Source organism: Pituophis catenifer, unplaced genomic scaffold, assembly GCF_029215685.1.
Source record: "Pituophis catenifer annectens isolate HBS135680 unplaced genomic scaffold, rPitCat1.0.hap2 SCAF_6, whole genome shotgun sequence".
NCBI classification, from domain to species: Eukaryota; Metazoa; Chordata; class Lepidosauria; order Squamata; family Colubridae; genus Pituophis; species Pituophis catenifer.
Genome location: NW_027256886.1, coordinates 58741860 through 58763966, shown reverse-complemented (window position 1 = coordinate 58763966; position 22107 = coordinate 58741860). Strand labels below are relative to the sequence as shown.

Sequence of the window (22107 nt, the reverse complement as noted above, 5' to 3'; positions counted from 1 at the left end):
CTGAAACTTTTTTGGGTGGGAAGGAGTAACTATTGAAGAAAACATTTAAATTATCTGTACTCATGGGTATCCTTCAGATGGTTTGAATATCATATTTCATCAAATCCAACTTGCTTGGCCAATGGCAATGAATTGTGGAAGCTGCAATCCATAACATCTGGAGGTCATCAAATGGTCCATGCCTGCCCCATTATATATAAAAATATTAATTTGGACAAACTCCATTATAATCTAATTTGAAGTAAGAGAAAAAAGCCAACAACAAAAGCCTGTACTTAAAATACAGATTCTCAATCAAACAGGCTGCTCAGTAGTAGAGGTGTTGAAAATGACATTTTCACAATGTATGTGCTATTCCCTTTCTTAACTGAATAATTTAAATTATGCTTGGTGGCATTCTAGAAGTTCTACTTAATGATTTTTAACTTTCATTTCAAATGTGATTTTATTTTCGGAAAGACTTACAAAAGGCTATAAATGCATTATCTTTTTTTCATAATGTTTCATGGCGGAGCTGTTACATTTATATATTTATACAAAATTTTACACTGCTTTATCATTCTAATATGAAACAGTGGTTTGGCAAAATATCCCTATAAAGCCTCCAAGCCTCTATCATTCCAGAGCATGAATCATCCTTTCTGAGATATAGAGCAATTGCTTTCATTATTGATAATGGAATCTTATAGTTGTCTATGAAGGAGTCAGACCTCATCAATACTATTGATGCTAGCTGAATGTAAGATTGCAGCCAATTTATATTGATATCTTTAAAGCATGCATAATCTTGGGTTATCTAGGCACAGCTCCACTCTTCTATAAAACAAAGGGAACAGTTTAATAAACATGCAAGTCAAATAAGGTGTGATGAATGGAATGGAATGGAATGGAATGGAATGGAATGGAATAGAATAGAATAGAATAGAATAGAATAGAATAGAATAGAATAGAATAGAATAGAATAGAGCAGAGCAGAGCAGAGCAGAGCAGAGCAGAGCAGAGCAGAATTCTTTATTGGCCAAGTGTGATTGGACACACAAGGAATTTGTGTTTGGTGCATAACTTCTCATTGTACATAAAAGTCAGTGGTGGGTTCCTACTGCTTTGCTCCAGTTCGGTCGAACCGGTAGTGGCAGAGGGAGGCTCCGCCCACCTGCCCGGACGTCATCACGGATGCTCTGCGCATGCGCAGAAGCGCTGCGCTTGAGCGAAGCAAGGACACGCGTGCTCACAGTTCTGAACCGGTAGCGAAGATAAGTGGAACCCACTACTGATAAAAGCTATAAGTGATAAATCATGATCATAGTTATCATAAAAATACATTCATCATAAATCATAAGATACAACACTTAGTGATAGTCATAGGATACTAAATAAACAATCAACATAAATCGTACTAGGAAACCAAATAAAACAATATAAATTATAAAGATTTAAGTAAAGATTAGTCTTAAAAAATTAATTTCTAATTGATAGGAATCTTCCAGAAATTTTCTATACTCAAAGACTGATATAATGCAATGGTCTGGCTCAGACATAAAAATACTGGATTAAGATCTGGGGTTTATTAGACTGAGAATAAACCTTTGTCCAAACACTTTCTTTCCATTTATGTTTCCTCTCGCTTTTCCAGTAGAATGAGGACTTCCAAGGGGAAGTATTGAACCATAATTTGAATTGTAAAATGATACATTAACTTTATAGACTGCAATATATAAGCATCTGCAAACAGCATGATTCTTTTACCTTCTATTCCCCCTTGAAATAATTCTCAGTAAATTAGGGAAGGACTTTTTTTTTTAGCCTTAGGGATGGATATAATTCAAACTCTTCCCTCTGCAATACTTAGCTTACTAAAGTCTCATGTACTATAACCTTAGAATGCACAACTTCTTTACCTCCTGGAATCTGTATGGCAATCTCATTTCATCTATCTATCTATGAAACACAGAAAGTTATTTAAAAGAGAAAAAAACCAGAACCAAATAAATATAAAAAAGGAACATAAACATAAATAGGCAGGAAATATATTAACAGATTCATGTACACATAAAAAGATTTGGGTAAGCATTTCAGTGAATAGCCATAATCAGCTACAAGAGAAATGGATACAATGAATAGCCATATTTCATTATAATTATAGCTAATCTATATTAATAAGTGAATTGTTTAAAGTTGCTAAAACATCAATTTTGCAAACCACCGAGTAGTTGGGACCATATATTTATCTTTCCAGTGCTGAATAAGCCTATCATCTCTAAGTAGGTCAGTGAAAATCAAATTTCATTTGTCCAGGTATCATTTTTCATCAATAGCAATATATTTCAAAGGAATGTGTGCATCTGAAAATATTAAATCTTATCATAAAGTTCAAACTTCATTTTTTAAAAAATAATAGATGGAAATAATTCTGTCAGTGAATCTTCATTTTAGATACTCTTGATTGACATTAATTTTATTTTGCATATGAAAGTATCACTGGAAAAATAAGTATGAATTATGATACCAGAGTATTGAGTAACAATGTGATAATTCTAGTTAAATTGGTGAGGAAGAAAAGCAAACCCATTGGAGAAAATAATAAAACAATTCAAACTTGCCTTATCAGATTTGGCATCCATGCTGGTCAAAGGCAGAAAAAAAATATTCTATATTCATTGATTTGGTATTTCAACTTACCAAATGAAATGATTCACAGAGACATTATGACACTTCTGGTAACTTGTAATTATTTCAGAAATATACTGTAGTGTTATTGATAACATTAAAAGAAATGATGGGATTGATATATTAAACCTACTTGAATTTGGTCACATGTTGTTCGATTAACCCAAATGAACTGAAAAAAGTTGTATGGCTTCCTAAATGAAATGGCTTTAAGAGGCTAAATTACATGAAGAATGACTGAGAGAACAATCCATTTTATTTTATTATTTATTATTATTTTTATTTTATTATTTTATTTTTATATGGCCCGTCTTCCAAAGGTGACTCTGGAATCTTTATCCTTTAAGCATGAGATCAGTCAGCTATTCTAGTCCATGGGAAAACACCATAGTACATTTCCCATTGCTTACTGTTATAATACAGGTAGTCCTCAACTTATGAGGTCCTCATAAGTTGAGGTCCTCAACTGAACCCAACATTTCTGTTGTTCAGTGAGACATTTGTTAAGTGAGTTTTGCCCCATTTTATGATCTTTCTTGCTGGAGTTGCTTCAGTGAATCACTGAAGTTGATAACTTAGTAACCTGGTTGTTAAGTGAATCTGCCTTTCCCATTGACATTGCTTGTCGGAAGGTCACAAAAGGGGATCACATGACCCCGGGATATTGTGACTGTCATAAATGAACCAGTTGCCAACGGTCTGAATTTTGATCATGTGACCTTGAGGATGCTGCAAAGGTCATAAGTGTGAAAATCGGTTATAAATCACATTTTCAGTGCCGTTGTAACTTTGAATGGTTACTTAAAAAAACTGTTGTAAGGTGAAGACTACCTGTATCTCATATAATTTCCTCTGTTTTTGTCCTAGATGTTTTTACAGTCAGAGGAAAGCAAAGTCAAGTCCTCTTCTAATATAAATCTGGACATCTATTTCTTATGACTCAAGTGGTATCCTCCAATGGAGGAAAATATGAAGAAAATATCATATTTGGATTCTATGTGAATCTTCAAGCTTTTCATCTATTGTATTATTGTATCATTAATTCTTTTAGCTCCTCTCATATCATTACACAAGCTGCATGACTTGATAAGAATGAAAATTAGGAAAGCTAATACCTATACTTTAATTTGACAACCTTGACTTGACAAAGACTGAAACCAAATGAAAAATTTCCTAAGGCAATCCTAACTCTACAGGAAAAGAAATTGTAGCATTACCCCAGAGATCCTAATCAATTCAAGGATCAGTTTTTGTTTTTTTAGAAACTAAAAGACTAAATAGTGGGAATAATGAAGACGGCAGCAAACAATTTTTTTCCCTAGTGAATTATTATTGTTAGTGCAAATAAGCATCTTTCTAAGTTAATTCTACCAATAGAATGGGATAAGCATTTGTTTACAAATTAGATACCATGTTTCTCCGAAAATAAGACCCTGTCTTATATTTTTTTGAACACTGAAATAAGCACTTGGCCTTATTTTCAGGGAGGTCTTATTATTTTGGGGCTATGGAGCAAGATGGGGCTTCTCTTGCCATCTTACCTGATTTCCAGTTTTCCAAAAAAATTAATAAAATTGAAAATCGATTGGGCTTATTATCAGGTGATGTCTTATTTTCGGGGAAACAGGGTACCAGTGTAGTGTTAAGATTTTGGATTAAAATCAGACATAGAAGCTCATTGGATTACACTGTACTAGTAATACACTTGGTCCATCCTACTTCACTGAGTTGTTGACATGGGAAACATATCATGGGGGAAAAGTTAGGTCTTGTATTGTGTTTACATATACTGCAAATGCATACAAAACAAAAACACTGAATGCTAATATCCAGTTCTTGTCAATATCATTTAAGGAGATAAAGAAGTTTATTTTACAACTTAGAGGAGGCAAGGCCTCGGATCAGGGTTTTATCCCACCGGAATGTTAAAAATCTATTTTTGGGTAGTTGGTCTCTTTATTTCCCTATCTAGATAGTACAATATGAGACCCAAGAGACTGGGTAATTGTAATTATCATCCCTGTGTTTATGAAAAGCAACCAAATTGACCAAAATAACTACTGCCCTTTTAGCCTTTTGAATACTTTTAGTAAGCTGTATGAAGCTGCCATCTGTGTAGAACAGAAACCGGTTTAAGGAGCATTAAATGTTCTGCACAATGGAACACTGATAATGAGATGGAGATTAATTATCAACAATCTATATAACACTCATTTTTGTGAAGAGACCTAAAAACCATCATGGTCAATAGGTCCAAAATTTCAAACATCTGTGATTCGTTTTTGACATCTTGGAAATCTCCCCATCCCCAAATATGCTATATCTGAAAATGCCTAAGGGAATACAAGTACTTTGTTTTAACTACCCAAAAAATAAAGCTCAATTACTGTATGGAGCCTGTCTTCATTATAATCTAATCTCCCTATTCTGGAAATAATCGAATATAAAATGGTAAGATCTAATGTCCAAGTTCTCAAATGTATTCCAAATGTTTTTAATACTTAAGGCTGGGCTACTGCCGTTTGAAATCAGGATATTAGTCACCATGAGTAATATTTGATTAAAGTTCAGTCTAACTTCTTCAGGACTTGCCTGTTTAGTATTGAATGATTTCTACCAATCTTCAAGGTGATACATTTTAGAGGTTACATTCGGCTTCTGTAGCTTTTCAGTGTGATAACTCTTGATTTTAAAGCCTGATTATGCAAAAGCAGAAATTAAAGTAAGAGTCAGCAATATGGAACACTAATAAAATATGTCTGGTGGTTCCAAGCTATTACATCCTTGATAGCATAAATTGCTCCCTCAAATCAGATAAGTAGCTTTGTAACTGAACAATTACAAAATGAGCCTTAGTGCAGTGGTTAGAATGCAGTACTGCAGGCTACTTCTGTTGGCTGCCAGCAGTTTGAGTTTCACCGGCTCAAGGTTGAGTCAACCTTCCATCCTTCCGAGATTAGTAAAATGAGGACCCAAATTGTTGGGGGCAATATGCTGACTCTGTAAACTGCTTAGAGTGGGCTGTAAAGCACTGTGAAACGGTATATAACTCTAAGTGCTATTGCTAAATATAAGAGGGTTACTTATTCACAATACACAATACACAATACTTTATTGCCTGCTGTGCTATATGGAAAATGTAGGAAAATATGATATAGTGAATTGATCTGCCATTGTGGGTCAATACAACTAGGAGATTGCATGCTGTTAAGACATGACTTTCATTCAAGATATTCACAGTTCTGGGACTTCCGGTGGAACCACAGGCGCCGAGGACGCTCTTTTCTTGAGCGTCAGCCCCGCGATCTCGTAAAGCCGCTAGAACAGCACAAATCAGCTGTCTAGCGGCTTGAAAACTTTCTCCCTGGGAAAAGGGGAGGAAGAGAGCAGACGGGCATAGGTAGAGCTCCCCAAGGAGCCCCAGGAAAAATTCTGGGGCTTGAAGGGTGAGAGCTCCCTGGAAGCCCGATAGACCTCCGGATCCGGGACGTTTCTGCTTCAAGCAGAAGAAGATGCCGCAACCCTCCCTGCAAACAACACTTGGAATAAACATCATTTGGAAGCAGGCTGAGCAAACTCAGGAGAGATTAGATCTGCAAGTACTGAACTTTAACTCCAAATGTGTATTACTTCCTTCTGACTTATTAAGGGGAGAAAGTGAAACCAAGATGGCGATTGAGCTTAAATGGGGCGTGAAAGTGAAAGTTAAAAAGGAAAGTTTCTTTTAGTGTTGGCAGCCCCTGTTCAAAATTAGAGATTTGTGTTTTTTTTTTAAAAAGGAGAAGATCAAAGATTACAGCAGTGATTTTTTAAAAAAGGATTGATATTATTTAAAGACTGATTTCTGGATTTGGTGGATCTATTGTTCTGGCAGCTGATTAAATTTAAATTGGAAACTAAAAATGGCTTCAAAACAAATTAAGGCTATTATCCCCAAAAGTGCTGGGACTTCACCAGCTCAAACGTCCAGATTGCAATCTCTCTCTGTTCCAATGGAACCAACAATATTAACATTTGAAATGTTGCAGGAAGCCCTCAAAACACAAGCCTCTGTTACAGAAAAAAAAATTGCTTCAATGTTTCAGGAGCAAACTCGAGAAGTTGCTGAAGAAATAGCTCAGGTCAAAGAGACTATTCAAAAATGAAACAAAGAAATTAGAGAAGATATTATTATGGCAGTACAAGGATTGGCAGGACACATTGAAGCAATAGATGAAAAAGTGGAAGAAATTAAGCAGTCTAATGAGAACTTGGAAAATAAAATGGGGGAGGTCCAGGACAAGATGGAAAGAACAGAGGCAGATGTGATAATGATACAATATAGAGACATGGAATTTGCTCTGAGAATAAGAGGCCTCAAGGAAAATAAGCCAGATAATTTGAGAGAGATCTTTTCAGAAGCATTTGCACAGATAATGGAAGATCAAAAAGCAAATTTTGAATGGCAAATTGACAAACTTTATCATGTCAATTCATGGGTGGCCAGACAGAAACATCTACCAAGAGACATTGTAGTTTATTTTACAACAAGGAGATTACACAATGAAATTCTACAAGTAACTTTTAAAAATAAACTTCAAGTGCAGGGGCAGGAGGTTTTAACACTGAAAGAAATTCCCCCCAAAATGTTGAGAGCCAGAAAGGATTATGCCTTTCTGGTGGAAGAACTGAGATACCGTCAGATACAGTATAGATGGGAAGTTCCAGCTGGTCTACTGGTGAATTACTCAGGAGAAAGATACCATCTCAATTCAGTGTGGAAGGCAAGAGATTTCTATACCAATGTATTAAAGGCTGGATGCCCCCAGCCCCAGGAAGCTAGAAGGAAAACGGAAATAGAGGGGGCAAGAAAGGGGGAGAAAGAAGAATTGTTGGCACAGGCCCAAAAGGGTGATTTGATTATTCAAGAAGAATTAATACAATTTTCAAATACTGTTCAAGCTTTGGAGATAGAAGAACCTAAGGATCAAAGACAGACTTGAGCAAGGGGGAGTTTGGAGACCACAGAAAGTTAGCCTATTTTAGCTTATGTTTGTTATGCTATACCCTGTTTTTGCTCTGGGAAGTCCGGGGGGGTGGGTGTCGGGGAGGGGGGATGGAGGGAGAGGGGGGATGGGGGGTGGGAGGGGGGAAAATTGTTGTAATGATTGTTAAAACTTTTTAAATAAAAAGATATTCACAGTTCCCCCATAGTTCCTGTTTTACTATTTTATTTGAGTGACTTTGAAATGTCATTTGTTTTTAACTTACTTTCCAGTCAAATTTTAAACTATGTCCAAATGTAGCTTAATTTTGTTAGATTGTCAAAAAGGAAAGACTTAACACAAATCTGCACACTTGAACTGTCAACCTTTTGAGACAGGTTTTTCTTTTATTGTTACGATTTTTATTTATATATACTGTATGTATGTGTGTTTATTTATTTTGCTTTTCTTTGTTCTGGTCTATGACTAAGAATTCCAGCAATATACTGCAGTTATATTTTGAGGGCAAGGTTTTTGGAGCAAGGCAAGGCTGAAATAATAAAATGCTCATTTTTCTTTTTGCTTGAGAAAAATTTCTTTTGTATTGTAATGAGCATTCATAGACAAAAACAAAGTTATTATCCCTCCTGCAGCTTATTTTTACATCATTTCTGAAAAATACAAGTCCTCAACTTGTTTAATGTAATAATGGTGGCTTGAAATTAACTCTGCATCTTCTCACAGTTCACCAAATGTTACATATTTCTTGGAACAATTAAGTCTTTAATAGGGGACAAAATGTGGATCAATAAGTGACCCTTTCAAAAATTCAAACAAAGCAATTCATAGGGAGTTTTTAACTTGGTTCAACATGAGATGGAGACAGAGTAGTTTGCATTTTTTTTTCCTGCCGAGTATTTTTGCACTGAGTGCATGATTGTGGATTGTTTGGATATGGTTTCTTTTTTTAAAAAAAGGCTTTCTAACCAGCTCTGTCAGTGTATGAGGCCAACTTCACAAGCAAATGATGAAGCAGGAAACAACGGATGTTTCAGAGAATGAAACATTTGTTTCATAAGGTCTTCTCTACGTTGTTTCCCCCCCAAATAAGACATCCCTTGATAATAAGCCCAATCGGGCTTTTGAGCGCATGGTAATAAGGCCAAGCGCTTATTTCAGGATTCAAAAAAATATAAGACAGGGTCTTATTTTCAGGGAAACTTCTAACCTAGTCAGCTACTGCAATATATGGCGAAAGTTGCTGCACCATTATTGGTGCTGATGTAAGATTCCCCTTAAAGCAGAATGGAAGTTGAGGACAATTCCACTTAAAGTATCACCAAAAGCATTTTCTTGTGGCCTTGATAAAGAGATCTCCAAAAGTAAGTTAAAATCCAGATGGGTTCATACTGGGTCATTCAATTCTTTACATATTCAACCTCCAAGCTTTTAAACATCAAAAAGAACATCTAAAATTCTGGATGGGAAACAACTGTCAAACAATGCTGGTCCTGCAACTTGGATTTAAGTTAGTCCTAGTATTATGGGCAGATTAGCTGCCTGGTTACTACATTTTACACAAAAGGAAGCTCCCATGCATTCTTCAAGGGTAGCACATCAAGAAGTTAAATAATTATTAAACATTTCATGTAAAAGTGAATACAATTATACTCTGCACAATTAAAAATTAATTTGTCACATCATAAACTACAATCCAGTCACAACTTTTAGAATAGACTAGACAACCCGTCATCTGTTGTGCTATTTTTTCCCAGGTATTTCCTTATCTAAACAAAAACAGAATGACTGTGGACAAACAACAACAACAACAACAACAACAACAACAAAACAGTGGGAGTAGGAGCAATTTCTGACTTCCTGTCATCTTCCCCATTGTCTTTCCCTGGAGGAAGCTGACAAGAGACATTAGAAATGACAATCATATGACTATGGCTGATAGTGGCAGTGCAGAAGTGTGAAGCAGCCACAACATTGCCAAATTTTAGTCCCATGGGGATCACGTCCCAGATTTTTGATGTATTCTTTAAGCTAGCCCATTTGAGGTATGTTGATTCCAAAATTGTTGCCCTATGATGCAAATTTTACCCAATTAAAGGTTACAAACAAATAAATATGAGAGTTTAGTACTATGTAGATTTAGGGATCATTTGTAACTTTTGGTAATACATGTAGTCTGGGCTGCATTGTTTTTACTTAATCTAGTAAAATCTTTCCCTTACAATTCTTTTTTAAATTTTGTTTTTGCTACTGTCCCTAATAGTAACAAAATGTCCATTATTTTCTCTGTTTCCCCATCTAAAAGGCATTTTGAAGGAGTAATTAATTATATGATGCAATCCACACCTAACATCTGGTTGAGACAATTAATCCATTTGAAGCTCATACCTTAAAAGAAAAACAAGATAATACCTGTACCTGGTGGAGAGCTTGCAAGTGTTCATAACTGACCAGGAAGGAAGTTATAATTTTATAACTTTATAAAAATTCTAATCAATTCTAAGACATGATAACTCTTCGCCATTCGTCAGGTTGAATTCATGCAAAATGAAAAGGAAGAAATGTCAGCTCCTGTTTATTCCTGCCTCATGTGCCATGTTTATCAAAGGTATCTCACTTTAAAGTCAAGTAATTCTATATTACTTCTTTTAAACCAGATTAAGGTTATACTTCCATTTGCTTGAAGACTTGCTTTTTTTCCCATCCACAACAACTTTCCTAAGAAATAGGTTGGAGTGAAAGAGACAGACTGGTCCAAAGTCACAAATCATCTTTTGGGCTTCCACAGTTGAGGGCAGATGATGCTGTACCCTAGATCTATGGTTGATTCAACATCTGGGATAAAAAGATCTATGATGGCATCTACTTTGAATATTACTAATGCGCTGAGATAAATCCTCAATAAAATGCAGGACACCAGCATTTTCACACATATTTTATTACCTCACATTATTTCCTCAATACATTAGTTAGTTAGAAGAGTTAGAATAACTTGATTGTCGCTTTAAATGTACACTAATCAGCATACATTAAAATGAATTTTTGTTGCATGCAGCTCTCAAAGGGTCTCCACCTCCAATATACACTTAAACATGACAAAATAAATACATACAAAATTATGCATACACCCACATACCCACATAGATGATACAGAGAAACAACACAGTCTAGTTTGGATGTATACATGTACATGGCAAGAAAAACGAATATTGTGAGTTTATCAGATGGATGGCATAGAGAACAAAGCTCTTCAAGAAGAGATAACCTTGATGGATGGCCTATTAATGTTACCAGTATATGTATGGATTAACATGAAGCTTTCATGGTCTGCTTTGCCACGTCCTTTCCAGAACTCTGGCTTTTTCTTTACATGAGGATTTTTACAAGTAATTGTAGCAGGATGTCTGTCATAAACACTGTCCACAGGACTTCTATATCCTGTCCTGGGATTTCTACACTCACAGCCTCTCACCCTGCATTCTGGAATGGCTGGGTATAACTGTTCCTCCAGGAATTGCCTGGGGCAGATACTTAAGCTGCCACCATCTGATTTAAATGGGGAGATCCCTTGGGAATTTCACCAGGAATTGGGATGAGGCAGAAGAGGCAATCCTATTCTGAAAACTCTGTTTTTAAATAAATGGCTATAGTTTCCCCTTTTAACATGTTACTGGACCAACCAACGTAGAGTATGTGGAATTTATGCAAACTCAACCCTGCAGCAGTAAAAAAAATAAAGGATGTTTGTTTTAATAAATGGCACAAAATAAGTGCTTGAGTGATTATAGCTGCATCAAATTATGAGAGGTCTAGGTATACATAAAAAGCTACCCTGTTTTCCCCAAAATAAGACATCCCCTGATAATAAGCCCAATCGGGCTTTTGAACGCATGGCAATAAGGCCAAGTACTTATTTCAGAGTTCAAAAAAAATATAAGACAGGGTCTTATTTTCGGGGAAACATGGTAGCAATGATTAAAAAGACACAGAGAGGTGGGAAATTAGTGTTATGCAATGACCCAGATTTATGGGAAATTAATGCTGTGCAAAGATCCAGATTTAAAGATCAAAATTTGATTTGGAGCATGCATGCGCATATAGGTAGGACTTATTGGAAACTCTTTACACTGAACATTTCTGCCCAGAATCACGTGACACGTGAGAAAGACAGCCAGACATGGCCAAGAAAAGATAGAGTTGTTTTAAAGCATTCTGATCCAGGTATCCCTGTATGGCCCACAATGCATTTTGGCTTTCAAATCTAGATTTCTGAAGAGCTTTACAGGAAATGAGAGTAAGGGTAAAACTTTGCCTCTGAGCAAAAGCATAACTGAAAAGAAATAAGATGCTTCTGATGCTTCTACCTATACAAGTCCTCAGCTTAACTACCATAATTGAGCCCAGAGGTATGGTCTAAGGCAGAGGTCTCCAACCTTGGCAACTTTAAGCCTGGCGGACGTCAACTCCCAGAATTCCCCAGCTAGCTGGCTAGGGAATTCTGGGAGTTGACGTCCGCCAGGCTTAAAGTTGCCAAGGTTGGAGACCCCTAGTCTAGGGTCATGACAGTTGTTAAATGGGTATCACATGACCATGCCTGATTTACAACCTTTTTTTGCAGAGGTCATTAAGCAAACATAGTGGTTGTTAAGGAAATCCATTTTCAGCAATAGGCTTTTTTTTTTTCTGGAAACCACAAATAAACATTGGAAATTGGCAAAAAATGCTGAAAATTGAGCCAATTGTCAAAGGCCCAAAATGCAACAATGTGACTGCAGAAGGGGAGGGGGGCATCAGAAATTTGAAAATGGGTCTCAAGTAGCTCTGGAAAGGTCCATCATAACCCCAAACATTTGCTAAGTGACTGCTTGTTAAGTGAGGACTCTCTGTACTTTCCCTCCCTGCTTTACCTTAGAGGTTCCAATTCAGGGATTAGGACAAATGGCCCAAACCCAGATCTAGCCAGAAAATGTGCTTCCACGGTCCTTGCTGCTCCCGTGATTTATAGTCCACTTTGAGGGGGAAACAAACTTTTTGCTCTTTCTTTCAATTTAAATAAAATCTGCCTACATGTCACTGGAAAAAGATACAGATTTTATACAAATGTAGACATCTAGTAGCTATAGTTGCCCATCTACACTAATAACATATTAACTTATATGAAAGGACAAGGATGCACAATGTTGCAGGACCAGGACAAAAACTAAAATCAATTAATTAAAATGGAATTAACATATTAATTGCAATTGATATGACTACTTCCCATACATTTAATGTTGTCCACCTTCTGCCACATTCAGTTACAATTTGGTGGCAGCAGATGGGCCATGAAAGTTGCACCCAATATTTTTTTCTGACTAAATTTGTACATTTGTATTTTAGGGGAGAGGCATCCCTAAGAACATTTTTCTTGTATAAGATTTGCATTGCAATTAATGATCTATGATTACATTTCTTCATAGAGATTGAGTTTATTTTAGAAAGCATGAAAAGTTTTATGGACATTCGACTTCAAGGGTGTCAAACTCGCAGTGTCACGTTGCTATCACATGACATATTGCAACATTTTTCCCCTTTGCGGAGCTGGGGTGGGCGTGGCCTTCACATGACGCATCCAGCCCATAGGCCACCAGTTTGACACTCCTACTTCTTCTTTGAAGAGGGAGGGTTAATGCCGAAGAATTCCCATTTGTTTGGCAGGAGAAGATATACCACCAGAAGTGGCATATCTTTTCCTGTCTTGTATCATCAGAAGTGCTTTGCTAGAAGGTGAAACTAGAACAGGGTGTATTAAATGACACAATCGGTCAGCAAAATAAAACTCTTAGAAATCTCTAAAATGGGTCTAGAATTAAACTAGATTTGGAGATGGTGGAGTAAATTCCCTTTCACCGGAATCAATAGGAAGGGATGAGAAATACTAAAATAAACAGGAGAAATTCTAAACCCCACAGAGCTTTGGATGCAAAAAGCAAGGTTCACAGATTCATCTGACCTCCATAAGCTATAAAGATCTGCTAGATATTGAGGTCCCTAGGTTAAATGTTTTGGTTTTTTTTTTTTTTTTTTTTGCACAGACATATGAGCAGAACTTTCTCAGTCACAGCGTTTCATAAATAAAAGAAATCAATCAGGGATAGCCAAATTCTGTCATTTTAAATTTAGTGAACTACGCAGTCTTTTTTTTTCTTCTTCTCTTCATAATAGTAGCAGTTGTGTCTGTGTGGTCTCTACACCAGTAAATCCCTCTGCCTTCAGGATTTATTTCAAATGTATCTACCAGGTGGTTAAGTATTAGAATTAAAAAGGTAGATTTGCAATCGTCTGTCCTAAAAGGAACGGGATCATAACCAACATTTTAAAGCAAATTAAGAATAAGATTAGCTTTTATGCTAATCATTTTCCAGACATGCAAACTCAACTATTTGAGACTTGAGATGGAGTGACTTTCGAGACAAAACAAGATCATTTATCATCCTTGGAGGAGAAAAGGGATTTTACAGCCAACCTTAAAAATCAATTTTCCTTCCAAACAGATTGAAAACTGGCAGGCAGGTCAAGCTCTCTGTAAACCTCTCTACCGAAGCTGGAAGGGCACTAGGACCCGGCACAGGAGCAGCAGGAGGAAAGCGAAGAAGACAACAATTAGTTCCATTATAATGACAACTGTAAAAGTTGGCAAGGGCAGTTTTTCACAAGGCCGGCCTTCTTTCACGAAAAGATTTTTAGTGCCTCCTGTTGCCAGCTTGGATGAGTTGCTCAGTTGTTGCAAACGGTCAACAGATTTGTTCTTGCCAGGGGGGTGGGGGGTGGGGGCAAAAAGCCAACCCACCAACAGTTTAAAATTAAAAAAAAAAAAAAATTTGAAACCAAAGCCCAACTCATCATCAGCCTATGCAGGAGCAGGAGGGGTTTCGGAGTGAACTGCATGCAGGAAACATCTCACATCCTGAGTTTCAGGACTCTTTTCGCTCTGCTCCGCAACTGTGCATTCATGGGGCTGGGACCAGCTGATCCAAGATTGTCTTTCAGCCTGGATTAAGAATGTCAGAGCGCTTCCAGGCAGGACGACAACGCAGCCCTCCTTTCCCTCGACCCCCGACCCAGATACTCTGTCTGCTGCTCAGCCTCTTCGTAACACCGCCACCCGGGTCCCGAGGTAAGTTGGCAACCCTCATCTAAGACCTGCAACCCCCAAAACGCCTCTGAACAACGGCTTCCCCCGCCCCCCCCCTCAAGTTTGGCCAAGGCGCTATCGACGGAGCCAGCCTGTCCCGAGCGCCCACACGTTGCACAGCGCTTTCTTTCTTTCTTTCTTCTTTTCTTTTTGCCCTGCCAAACAAAGAACCGTCCCTCTCTTCTTTCTTTTTCTTGGCTGATTTCCTAACTTTGACTTTTGATTTCTCACTTTCGGGGAAGGTGGGCAAGTTCGGGGCGGGCAGCAGAGCGCTACTCTCGCCGGGCCGGTTGCCGTGTCTGCTCCGAGTATGGGAGGTGGAGGAAAGACGCGGCTGCCGCCTTTCGACGCTTACCCGGCGCGAAGGACATTCCCGCTGGCTCGCCCTGGCCCTCCCACGCCCCCTCACGCCTTTCTTGGGCGACATTCCCTTCAGCCGCCGGTCCCGTAACTCTTCTTTTGCTGGAGGATGGGTGGTCGAGGTGGGCTTCTTCCTTACTACCTACCCCATCATCTTCCTCCTCCTCCTCTTCCTCCCCCTCCTCCTCCATCACCACAACCATCCTCAACACAATCCCCAGCCCCCGGGCCAGGATAACAGCCGTAAAGTGGAAATGGGTAATAGCAGGTGAAGGATTACTCCCAAGTGTGAAAAATCTATTCAGTTGAATTTCTGCCTGCTGTGGTAAATAGAGATAGTCCTCGACTTACAACAGTTCATTTAGGGACTGTTCAAAGTTACCACAGCACTGAAAAAAGTGACCTAGGACAGGGGTCTCCAACCTTGGCAACTTTAAGCCTGGCGGACTGGGAGTTGAAAGTTGCCAAGGTTGGAGACCCCTGTCCTAGGTCACTTTTTTTTTTCACAATAACAACCTTTGCAGCGTTCCCATGATCCTGTGTTCAAAATTCAGGTGCTTGGCGACTGCTTCATACTTATGACCAGTTGCTGTGACCCAGGGTCATGTGATCCCCTTTTGTGACCTTCTGACAAGCAAAATCAATGGGCAAGCCAGACTCACTTAACAACCGGCTTGCTAATTGATCAACTTGTGATTCACTTAACAGAAATTTCGGGCTCAGTTGTGGTCATAAGTCAAAGACTACCTGTAAACGATAAACCATGTCATTCTCTGAGAGACACTGAGGCAGTGACTTAATGGCTTAATAGTTTCATGGAGCATCACGGTACCTGTTTAACATTCAGCTATAGATGTCAGATTAATTATTCACATAATGCATTCTGCCTTGTCTTCTCTTGGCATTGCTATCATTTTCAAGTAGAAGTATACTTTTATCTTTTTTATTTCTCTACATCCTTGTTAAGAATTACACTGCTGAAAAGAATGCCTCTGGGCTTTTTCCATGGGCATGGGATTGTTAGATTATAATCCTCTGCCTGTTTCCATAGACGTAGCTAGAATTTATGTCTGAATATAGTTGAGTGCAGCAAGAATATGGAGAATGTTGACTTGCCTGCATGTTTAAGCTGTTTCCCACTTTTTAAAATGGAATTACACTGATGTAATTGAGAGTAATTAATATCTTACAGAAATTCAGAAATAGCCTATGATGAAATTCAGTAGAGCTAGCCTCCTAAGTGAAATTAAGTAGGATTATACTCTTCAATTTTTTTTCAAAGTAGGACTATATTTAAAATAATTACTTTGGGAACAAACACCTCCCCAGTGTAAAGTATCCTGTTGTCTTAAAGTATACTAAATTAATGAAAGAAGGAGCTTTGTAGCTTAATTTTTATTCTAATACAATAATCAGATCTAACTGTAAACCTGAAATAATGGGCAGTGTGATTATCATCCACACTTTCTTTCCATTGCAAGCCATAGGATGCAATAACAAAATAAATTCAAAAAATGGGAACAGTTTTATTCTGGTATGCCAAAATACTGTACTTGTTGAAAGTTAAATCGTGTGTGCATCTCAGTCTAGATTAATCAATAATTGAACTGGCCTGTCTAAAATGCAAACACATTGGCAAATTGGCATACTCTTTTAATATAAAAAGAATACCAGATACATTTTACTTATAAAACAGAATTATTTTTCAATTCCACAGCTATTTTCTATTTAATTGTTATGATCTGAAGGAATTCTTTGTCCAGGCTTCCTCCACAGATGAATGCCTTTTTTTTTTTTTTTTTTTTTTTTGCAGTATTTGTGTTTTGTGTTGAATGAACAGGACAAATAAAAGTTATGTTGCCCAGTCTGAAGTGAAAGAAGCTATCTCATTCCTAATGTTGCAGAATCAGCCAAGCATTTTTTCCTGGAGAACAAACATTCCTTTCTGCTAAGCTTCTTGGATCTAAGTCAGTTTAGGATTTTACATCCATCATAGCAGCTGTCATGCGATTGTTCCAACTCTCTTGTATGACACACACTAGATTTAATACTCTCTCTGTGGCAAAAGATTATTGGGGTGAAGGTGAAGGATTTAGAATATGTTGCTTGTTCAAGTCATTCCCTTTTTATGGAGAATTAGAATGATGGTGAATTTCTCTTTTGCAAGAGTTCAGGATATATAAAGGTCACTGGCTTTCAGATCCTTAAAAGTTACTCTTATTTTGATTGTCTTGATTCTGGACCTGTTGAAGCCCTGACCAAACTGTGTGATGCAGAAATAGTTAGTTGCAAAGTAATAGTGAATTAGTAGGTGCTATTGAACAAAACCAACTTGTTTGTTGGTTTCCTGGGCTAAGTTTTATGAAGGTAGTTGGGAGACATTTAAATATAAGAAGTTAATAAATAAATCAAAACAAATGCAAGTCAATTTTAGTAAAAACTCATTATCTAGTCTGCTATGACAATGGAGAAGCATTTTTTTTCCTTCACGGTAATATCCTTACAAACAAATGTAGACTTTTCCAAGAACTTTCAAATACTGTCTTAATCATGATACGGACTTATTAGTAGTCTGTTTAGTAATTACCCTGACTTTGGGATTTGTTCCCAAACTATTCTCCCAGACATTTGTAATACATTAGTTATTAGGAATTTTACATCAGTTACTAGACCCCGATATTAAGAAGTGGTTTTAACACAGTATTTGTTGTTGTTGTAGTTGTATTGTTGGTATGTACTCATTGAGTTCCTAGTCTAGGCTTGATTTCAATGCTTTGCTGTGTTTTCATTTAGAATGATATGAATACCTCTGAGTTTTTAAATCTGATCGGAAACCTGGAACAGATGTACTATTCAGATATATACATGCATTGAAAAAGTAGTATTGGAAGACGGAACAAGCCACACTAGAAGTAACATAAAGTGAATATTATGAATATTACGAATATTCACTCAAATGGAGTATCATCTGTCATCTCATGAGCATAAAGAAGTTTGGGGTTAACTTGGACATGTTATAAATTGTTAAAAAATATATTATGTCGATATGGGGAGAAAACTGTGGAACAAAACATTGCACAGTACTGTGAGCACTTAATTGCCAACTAAGTCTGTTTTCATTTATCTTAGAGAGGCCAAAATGGACACCACTGATATTATACCTCCCATTGAGGCCCATGTCTGACATCATTCTTCATGCCACAAATAGGGAAGGAACCATTCTCTTTGCTTACTGGTAGATGGGGAAAAGCTACAATTTCTATAGGGACAGAGTGAGGGCCAGAAATTCCCATTCTTGTGGTTTTCTTTGGGGAATGTCCAGTACAGCTGAAGCTTTCCTGCTCTTGCATGATGGCCAACTTGACCTCCAATAATGGATCACCCTAAACTCAACATACCTTTATCTTCCTCCCTGGAGAATGTTCTGGGTGGCCAAATTCAAACTATTCTACCTGATGCTTCAGACTGAGCAATATTAGAACACCACCAGACATTTTGACCAACTTGATTTTCTCCTTTTGAGGAAAGCATTAAGTAGCTAGGGTAGAATTGTGCTAGTATGTAATTTGGGCATACCTTCTTGCAGGGTGGATAAAAATCAATGATTTTTTTTAAAAAATAAAAAAAATCAGATTTTTTTTTATTTAAATCGGATTTTTTTTATTTTTATCGAATTTATTTGTATAAAAAACTTTTGGGGTAAAAATCTATCGTAAGATAGTTTTCTATTTAAGATACATAAATAATTTAGTTCATTCAGCATGAAATGGAGCTTAGTTATGTAGCATGAGGCTGCATATTCTGCAACACTGGGACTGTCGGTGAGTCAACAGTGGGTCAAAGGAGTAGCAGAGATGACAGTTGCTCCTTAAAAATTATGATTTAAATCGAGTTAAATTGTGATTTAAATCAACTCGATTTAAATCAAATCCACCCTGCCTTCTTGCCTGAAATCGTGGCTGTAAAGGTGGTTAGAAACTTATGCTACAAGTGGTTTGACTTCTGCTGCTTCTTCCTTAAGCAGCATTAAAGCCAGTGGTGGGATTCAGCCAGTTCGCACCACTTCAGGAGAACCAGTTTTTAACTTTCTGAGCAGTTTGGCAAACTAGTTATTGGAAGAAATCATTAGGGCAGAGAACTGGTTGTTAAATTACCTGAATCCCACCACTGGTTAAAGCATAAAGCAATGAGTTATTATGGTTGGTCACACCGTCAGATTCTGACTGGACTAGATTCTGCATTTTTGTCTACCTTTTGAATCCTTCCAAGGACCTGGGATAGGCAAATGTTGTTGTTTGATGTGTTAAACATATTGTTGCAGGATGTGACTTGTTCCAAGTAAAGCTGCCATTGGCAACTATCTGATTTTGTCAATCTGTGCGGTGTTCAGTCCCAGATATTTTGGGATTGCACCCATGGAATGTATTAATATTGGTGCATTTTAATACTGGTACTACCTTTGCTTTCTTTTGCCCCAGTCAATCTAGTTCTATTTTCAGGTTTTGTGATTTTTTCCAGTTTGTTCTTTTCTATTCTGCTGTCTTCATGTACTGCCACCCCTACTGTTCAGACTTCTTTTGTTTTATCAACAGTTGTTAGGTCTGAAGCGTTACGTGGCAAGTTCTTGTCTGTTAGTATTCTAAAGTCAGAAAATACTTTAGCTTCTTCATTTGCTATTATTTTGTCTGTTTTGTAATCCCACTGATTCTTTGCTGGCAGGCAAATGGCATTTCTTGCAGTCAATCCAATATACCATAGTTGCTATTTTATCATGCCATTGTTTGTAATCAGTCTCTGTAGTCTTCTTGCAGACATTAACTATGTTGCAGAAAAAGTATTTTCTGTTGCTGTCTTCTCAATTCTGGCTTTGTGTGCATTTGTTCTTAAGGCTTCGTCTTGTGAAGCCAGAATCAGCCCTTCTGTCCCTTTTTTTTTCAACTTTCCTGCTCATAACCATTGCCAAGTCTTGTTATTTGCTTTACCTCCTAGTTTTGTGTGTGTGTGTGTGTGTGTGTGTGTGTGTGTCTACTGACCATGTAATACTTTGCCTTGCCATGTCTCTTTTCTATTCTTCATTTGGTTTTTCTTTCCAATGACTCTGAACACCATCCAACAATATCAGAAGAAGCACCAGTAAATTTTAAAAGCTTTATTTTAGGAATATAAATATCTCATATTGAGTCTTTTAACCACACAAACATGAACAATAAATCCTTCTTGCCGTTGGCCAGGAAGATAAATCCTTCTTGCCGTTGGCCAGGGAGAGGGAAATTCAGGAATTTTCTGAGATGATCTTCAACGGGCTGAAAGGTGGGATTTCTAACTTCTCCTTTCTTCAGTTCTCTTTTTATAGGCAAGGTTGAGTTACCACACTATTATAGTTATATTGTAACTCAAGAGGTGTTGAACTATGGCCCCTTTATGACTTGTGGACTTCAACTCCCAGAATTCCTGAGCTGGCTCCAGAATTCTGGGAGTTGAAGTCCACAAGTTATAAAACAGCCACAGTTCCCAACCTCTGTTGTAGCTGATTGATGAATCTTCATCAATCTGCAGAGGTCATTCACCTTTGTGGGCATAATTAGAATATTCCTGTTTGTGTCCATATCCAACTATATTATAACCTCAGGGAGCACAAAATACTTGTTGGAATGATGGTTTCTGTATATTCTTTATCGCTTCACAGCCTGGTACATCTTGAAATATCTCTGAATATATTTGCAAGCATATACTCACTTTCTGTGAGTATAACTCTTCCACTTTTTAATATGTCTATTAATTTACCCAATAACAAGATCTTAGCTGATTTGCATCTTGCCTAAAGGAGAGAAAGGCAGGATAGCCAGAACATTACCATGCTGGTAGATAATTCCAATTCAGCTCATTATTTATTTTAATCAATTTAATTTTAATGGATTTAATTCAGTTCAATTCACCACTTTACAAAAGATGAGAGAGAAGAAATTGGGACTTATTAGTACCAGGGAGAAGGAATTAGCTCTTGTTTGAAACCAGATGGCTAGCTTGCCATGCTACAGGTTTTCTGTCCTTATATATGTTTTCCTATGAAGATGTACAGAACTAAGGATTGTCAGATTACAGTGCAATGTATATATTTAATATAGAGCAGAAAGCAAACGAACATTTGAAGAAGTGTTTATGTTATCGGTTGATAGCCAGGGACTTAAGGACTAATCTTGGGAAAAGTAATATAATTAATGACATCTATGCATATAGGATCGTGGGGTCTCAGTGGCTAAGACGCTGAGCTTGTTGATCGAAAGGTCGGCAGTTCAGCGGTTCGAATCCCTAGTGCCGCGTAATGGGGTGAGCTCCCATTACTTGTCCCAGCTTCTGCCAACCTAGCAAGTAGAAAAATAGGGACCACCTTTGGTGGGAAGGTAACAACATTCTGTGTGTCTTTGGCGTTTAGTCATGCCAGCCACATGACCATGGAGACGTCTTTGGAAAGCGCTGGCTCTTCGGCTTTGAAACGGAGATGAGCACCACACCCTAGAGTCAGGAATGACTAGCACATATGTGTGAGGGGAACCTTTATCTTTACCTTATGCATGAACAGTGAAAAGTGAAATAGAAATAAGGGACAGGTTGAAAAATACGATGAATATACAGCTAAAATATTTGAAGATATCCACATCTCACATTGTATATGAAGTGAGTGATTCTGGAATAAAGCATAAAAGTTGATATATGCATGTACATGAGAATTGAGTGCATATATTATATTGATGTTACATATTAAGCCCCTTATACTTAGTCAATTTTTAGTCAGGGTTTCTAAAAAATTAGAAAAAAATGGAAAGAGCTACAGTATGTGAAAATTTGAAGAATAAAAATGGAGATTATCCATCCGGGAACTCCCAATAAGTTAGATGACTACAGTTTCCATAGGATCCTCAGATT

General features: G+C 37.4%; 1 protein-coding gene across 1 annotated transcript in view; it reads left to right on the top strand.

The window, feature by feature from the left end:
- Nucleotides 1-14690: 14690 nt before the first annotated feature.
- ADAM12 (ADAM metallopeptidase domain 12) overlaps nucleotides 14691-22107 on the top strand; it is a 261280-nt gene continuing 253863 nt past the window's right edge. The window contains exon 1 of the mRNA XM_070946456.1: nucleotides 14691-14805. Coding sequence (XP_070802557.1) covers nucleotides 14691-14805 — 115 coding nt within the window. The remainder of the gene's footprint in view (nucleotides 14806-22107) is intronic.